Source organism: Anolis sagrei, chromosome 3 (genome assembly GCF_037176765.1).
Source record: "Anolis sagrei isolate rAnoSag1 chromosome 3, rAnoSag1.mat, whole genome shotgun sequence".
NCBI lineage: Eukaryota > Metazoa > Chordata > Lepidosauria > Squamata > Dactyloidae > Anolis > Anolis sagrei.
Window position 1 is genome coordinate 148,553,214 of NC_090023.1, and position 6,761 is coordinate 148,559,974.

Below are 6,761 nucleotides of genomic sequence, written 5' to 3' on the forward strand. Positions count from 1 at the left end.
TTTGGGGCAGGTGCATAGTTTCGTTCCATTCTCTAGTTCAGGGGTCCTCAAACTATGGCCCGGGGGCCGGATGCGGCCCTCCAAGGTCATTTACCCGGCCCTCGCTCAGGGTCAACCTAAATCTGAAAGCACACAACAACAACAACAACAACAAGAGATACAGCGGTATATAAGCAAAGTAAATAATAAATAAATAAATAAACAACAACCCTATCTCATCAGTCAAAAGCAGGCCCACACTTCCTATTGAAATACTAATAAGTTTATATTTCTTAAAATTGTTCTTCATTTTAGTTATTGTATTGTTTTAAAGTATTTTTTGAACTACAAATAAGATATGTGCAGTGTGCATAGGAATTCATTCATTTTTTTTCAAATTATAATCCAGCCCTCCAACAGTTTGAGGGACTGTGACCTGGCCCTCCATTTAAAAAGTTTGAGGACCCCTGCTCTAGTTCATGAGCTACAACTTGCACTATCCCATTCCCCTGCTCCTAGTTATGGTTGGCGACATTTTATGACAATTTTCACTATAGCTCATTGGGTGCTATTTTAAGTTTAAACAATTGTTTTATATGCTGTGGTTTTATATCTTACTGTATTGTATGTTTATTTCTTGCGTTGTTCCATGCACGTTGTGCTGAATGTAAGCTGCCCCAAGTCCCTTCGGAGAGATGGAGGCGGGGTACAAAAATAAAGTTATTATTATTATTATTATTATTTGAAACACAACAAGATGAGTCCACAGCAGACACTTTGCTGACCGTTGTATAGGATCACACGTCAGACACTTCCCAAGTGTTTAGGACTGTGTGATGTATCGGTGAATAATGCATGCAGATCCCAGTAAGGTGGCCTTTTGCAGCTGGCAGATGGTAATCTTGTCAGCGCCGATTGTGTTTAAGTGCAGGCCAAGGTCTTTAGGCACTGCACCCAGTGTGCCAATCACTACTGGAACCACCTTTACTGGCTTGAGCCAGAATCTTTGCAGTTCCATCTTTAAATCCTCATATCGTGCCAGCTTTTCCAGTTGTTTCTCTTCAATCCTGCTGTCACCTGGAATTGCACATCGACAATCCACACTGTTTTTTAACGCTATCCTGAGGTTAGGAGTATTGTGCTCCAAAACTCTGTCTGTCTGAATTCGGAAGTCCCAGAGTAGCTTGACGTGTTCATTCTCTGTCACTTTTTCTGGCTTGTGATCCCACCAGTTCTTTGTCGCAGGCAGATGGTATTTGTGGCATAAGTTCCAATGAATCATCTGAGCGAAGGTGTTATGCCTCTGCTTGTAGTCTGTCTGCGCGATCTTCGTGCAGCAGCTGAGATGTGATCTATTGTTTCATCTGTTTCCTTGCAGAGTCTACATTTGGGATCTGTCGTTGACTTTTCAATTATTATTATTATTATTATTATTATTATTATTATTATTTTAAATTGTTTTGACCTTGTAACCATATTTGTTGAATTAATGCTGTTGAAGCATCTGTACTTAAATGCAGTCTCATAGTAGAAGGTTAGGTATCTCCTGCTGCTGGGGTATTGGAATAGTCCTGCTACAATTCACAGCCTTTTTGCTTGTTGCTTTACTCAACAGACGAACAATGAATACTTTTCTGTTAAGTGGCATGCCATCTGAAAAGGACTGTGATGCTCCTCTAAAAGCACATGTTAATACCGCACTCTCTTTTCTATGTCTGTGTCTTGCAGGCCACTGAGATGCTGGTTCACAATGCCCAGAACCTGATGCAGTCCGTCAAGGAGACAGTTCGAGAAGCGGAGGCTGCCTCTATTAAGATTAGAACAGATGCTGGATTCACTCTACGCTGGGTCAGGAAAACACCATGGTACCAGTAGAGAATTGCCCTTCCTCAAAGCAGTGTCTTTTTTTATACATACATACACACATGCATATATATACATATATATATACATACACACAGAGTCCTTTTTGTGAAACAAAGAGAATTTTGTAAACAGCCAAAAAGGTGCTGCAGAGATTAAAACGAGGCTCCAGGAGGCCCATTTTAAGGGCTTTTAACAGCTTGCTGAGCTACCTTTGATATCTAACATCGCCATAGTGTCCAAAAATGACTACTTGTTATCTCTGTCTCGCTTTGGAGGGTTTTTGATACCTGTGTTTTCAGAAACACAACGATCTCGGCCCCCATCCACATTATATGCACTGTTATGTCCCAGTGGTTTCTATGTGAGGCAATATATGAAGTTTTCACTTTATCATGATTTGAAACGCTGGGACACTGTTAATTTGCTTAGCTGATAAATGTGAGGGACAATCAGAAAACAAATAGTTCAGAATTTCCATTTCCCACTCCTTTTGCTTAAAACAAAGTGGTGTTGCTAATTTCCAAAGCCTTTCCTATGGTAGTAGGAAGACTGGCTTGGCTCTAAAGCAGTTGGTACACATTTTTTCCATTCAGTAGCAACCCTTTAAACACTAGCATTGGGGGAATACATTTCCCAAATCAGCACCTTCATGGTGATGGAATTGATCAGTCATGATTTTTGAGGCTATTTATTTGCTAGAGAAGAGAGTGTTCCTCTGGACTTGACTTTGTTGAGGAGCAGACAGCCAAGAGAAAAGAATCTCTGAATGCTCGGGCTTCTTTCCACAAGCCAGACTGTCTCTTGCTTGCCCTCCCTCTCCTTCTGATTGTTCCTACTGTTCAAGAAATTTTGTTTTTGTAATGTCACATTCTTTTTTCAACTAGTGATTTCTTCCAGCCGATAGCCATAGCGGGGGAGCCATTGGAGGTACGATGTAGAACATTTATCATGGTGCTTCAGAAATATTTCTCACTTCCGGCTTCACACACCTCACAGTAAACAATTGAAACACAAGCTTTACACACTTGGTATTGTGCTTCATAAATTCAATTCCTGCCATATGGACGAGTTGTCTGTTAATCACAGCAGGAGTACTGGAACTCGGAAAATTGTTTACTGCTAAATAGCATGGCTTTATTTTAGCATATTTTAGGACTAACCGACAAGGAGTTGGCGTTTGCATTTGCACAGCGCAAAGAATTTAGGGAAATATCTCCCACATGAGCTATAGTAACACTAAAGAACGAGCACATTTGTCTTGCGCAGATGCTCCAGTGCGAGCCTTTAATTTTGCTTTGGATTTGCAAATCAATCCAAGTACTGAAGCTATGCTACAGTGCAACAAATCATATTCAGGACAGTCTATATACGTGCTCTCTAGGTTCGTGAAAGGGCTATAGCACTGGTTTTTACACTTTCCTGCTGTTCCTCCTTTTCTGGTGCAATTTTGAAACTCAAATTATAGATATTTACTTTTTAATACCATCTCTTCCTACTGCCACGAACAAGTAGCTTGCTTGTTCATCATTTCCTGACTACATGTGCCTAGTGATTGTTGACTGTATGGTACTCAGAATAGTCATTTAATTTCTGGCAATAAGTGGTCACAACTAGAAGTTGAAAGGGAATATTGGAGCCTTACCCCAGATGAGTTGCCTTTTGCTTGGTTTACATGAATTCAGTAGGAAGAGGGAAGTCTAGAGCAGGGTAGAGAAGGCCATCCAAATGTTGTGGACTGCTACGCTTCTCAGTCCTAAACTTATTAGTTAATGGTGAGAGACGGAGTCCGGTAGAGACGTCCAGTAACACTTGGATGGCCATTTCTACTCTATACTCTAGAGGACTTTTAGCTCTTCTGGAATGTCTTTTATCACTTCAGCCTTTCATTGTGAGCTTTTAAAGTCACCACCATTTAATAGCTTGATTTCGTATTAATGCAATATTACTGATGCCTTTAATTACATGATGGTTTATATATACCAAAGACTTTTATTTGTTAAGGAATGTTTGAAGGAAAGCTTGGAATCATGTTTGCCTTGGATATTTCTTCAGAATGTTTGCTATGCTGAAAGATCTTTTATAGAAGTTAATATCCTTTACACCTTATGCAATTTATACTTTCCTCAACACTCTTGTCCATCAGGCCTAAGATGAATCAAACTTGAATGTCAGTAGCATTTTGCCACTAAATACCTTTGTTTATAAACCAGAATTTTGTTCTATATGCTAATATTTTCAACCTTTGTTCTGTTTAAACAAAATAAAAATGCATTTGTATAAAAAAGGTCATGCAGTGCAGTGCTTTCAGTGTTCAAATTGATATATTGACTTGTATTCCTTTGTACCTACATGCTTGCATTCTATAACAGGGATACATAGACTATTTGCAGTCCATCACCTGGAACGTAAACTGTCAAACTGTAGATGTGAAAAAAAATCTGCCTACACACACACATACACACACAAAGACACACTTTGTAGTTGTTTAAAGTGACAAATGTAACAGGTTTAATAACTAATAATTTTTAGATAATATTATGTTACCATGGAGGTAGTGGCTTACTGATTTATTACTTTATTTATTACTTTATTTATTTATTTATTTATTTACAGTATTTATATTCTGCCCTTCTCACCCCGAAGGGGACTCAGGACTGATCACAGAACACAAATGCAACAAATATTAAATGCCATTAAACAGCTAGGACAGACAACAGATAGAGGTGTGTATATATATAGTCATTTTCCCAACTTCAGCATCCTGGAGGTTGTTCTCAATTCCGGCCACAGGGGGGTGCTGTCGCCTACCTGAGTGATCAAGGGAATTATTATATTTAAACCCCTTTTTTTCACCACAAAGGAGATTCAAAGCAGAATGCACCCACCCCATCCACTGCCCACCCCAGTAAGTAAAACAAGGGAATATATATGCAACTATGGCCCAGTCAACCTGCTCGTTTGATTTTCTCCCAGTGATGAAAGATTTGGCTATTGACGAAGTCTGACCTAAGTAAACACAGCTCAAGATGGACACCAGTGTTATAAAAATGAGATGGGTCAGCTGTGAATAATCCACAAATAATCAAATTTGTGAAGGTTAATCCCACAAATGTGCAGGGAAGACTATAGTAACTATGTAACAAAATTCGGGGGGGGGGGGAGGGAGCTGTTCCTGGTCTGAAAGTATTATTCCTGCTTAATTGTATGGTACTTACTTTGAAAGTAATTGTTATACTCCAGAAACTTCATTTTTGTTACTGCCACAAACTGCTGAATTGGTTGAGAGACTGTGAGATATTCATTGAAAAGCTATAGCAGAATGTGCTGCAAAATGTCCCACAAAAAGAAGTTTTTGCAGTTTAATAAACTTTTTCCATGTTTTTGTTTATAGAACCAATTAGGAAATTACTTTTATAGCCCAGGAACAAAAAAACATGTTACATAGCAGCTTTAGCACAGCTGGTTAATCACCAGCTGCAATAAACCTTACCAATAGAAAGGTTGGCCATTTGAAGCCTGGGTCAGGGTGAGTGCCAGAACTTCAGTCCAGCTCACTGTCCACCTAAGGAGTTCAAAAACAGCTATGAGTAGGTAAATTAGGTACCGCTTAAGTGGGTAATTTTACGGCACCATAATGCACATGTGCATTTCCTTGCATGCACAGGGGAAGGAATGGGATGGGAGAGTGGCGGGTGGATGGAAAGAGCAGGGAAGGGAAAGAGCCAGGGCAGGTGAAATGGGAGTAACAAGATGAAAGCAATGGGAGTGGCAAGGGGTTACAGTAGCTACTTTTACGGTAGTGTCCCCATCCCATCTGCTACAGAGGCATGCAGCCCTCTTTCCCATTTCCTTCCTCTTGAGTGCATGAGTGAACTTGTACAGTCAGGTCCAGCAACTCAGCTATTATAGGCACTTAAAAAAAATTAAGATATTATTTCTGGTGGTTAGGGTTATTTTTCCCCCTAACCTCCTGCAGATGTGGAGGGTCCTGTACTGCAGGCCCTCAGTATCCTCTGGGGTTGGTTCTAGGACCCCTTGTGAGTATCAAAATCAGTGGGTGCTCAAGTCCCATTATATGTAATAGTATACTAAAATGGTTGCCTTATATAAAATGGCAAAAATCAAGGTTTGCCGGTTGAAATTTAGTGAAATATTTTCACATCATGCAGATTCCATGGATACAGATGGCCATCTCTATATTAAAAGTACAATAGTTTAGTGCTGAATTCAATATGAACATTCATATTCATATTTAAAATCATGAAATCTCCACAATGGGAGTAAATTAATTACATTTTCCTATTGTTTTATTCATGTCTTGTACATTATAATTAATTTGTAGCTGCATCGCTTGTAAAAATACTTTTTTTCTAACTCTACAATTACTATTCAGAACAGTTAATTACCACTGCTTTGGCTTCTCCCGATAGACAAAAGCTAGCTTGCCATTTCTTTGTAAAGACTCAACATCTTTTTTTATGAGACCATATTCAATGTTCTGCCGGGTTTTTCTATACTACTGGTTCAGTTGCCAAAGAAGTTGCCATTGTAAGTACATAACCACAAAGTAAACATTCATGTACAACTGTTTAGTAATTTCTATACAGGCAGTGCCCAAGTTAAGACCAAGATATGTTCTGCAGTTTTGTTCTTAAACTGAATTTTTATGCAAGTCTGAACAACATTTTTAAGTATAACTCCAGCCATATACATTTTTAAAGCTTTGGATAGGGAAGGGTTAACTACTGTAATGTTTGTTTTGCTGTGCCCCGGTCAGAAGTTTTCACCTCACTTTCTGCCCCTGTGAGAACTGGATTTTGAAAAATTTGGCTTGTTGTGGAAACAAGGCTTGGCGATAAATCTTCAGGGGAGACACCTTTTCCCCATGATATCACTTCCATGAGTGAATTTCCCTT

The 6,761-nt window shown here is 39.2% G+C and overlaps 1 protein-coding gene across 2 annotated transcripts in view; it reads left to right on the top strand.

The window, feature by feature from the left end:
- The window catches only part of VCL (vinculin), a 101,577-nt gene extending 97,448 nt beyond the window's left edge, over window positions 1–4,129 (top strand). For both annotated transcript variants that reach the window (XM_060769136.2, XM_060769137.2), the window contains one exon: window positions 1,708–4,129. In XM_060769136.2, coding sequence (XP_060625119.2) covers window positions 1,708–1,854 — 147 coding nt within the window. In that variant the 3' untranslated portion in view covers window positions 1,855–4,129. The remainder of the gene's footprint in view (window positions 1–1,707) is intronic.
- The last annotated feature ends 2,632 nt before the right edge of the window (window positions 4,130–6,761 follow it).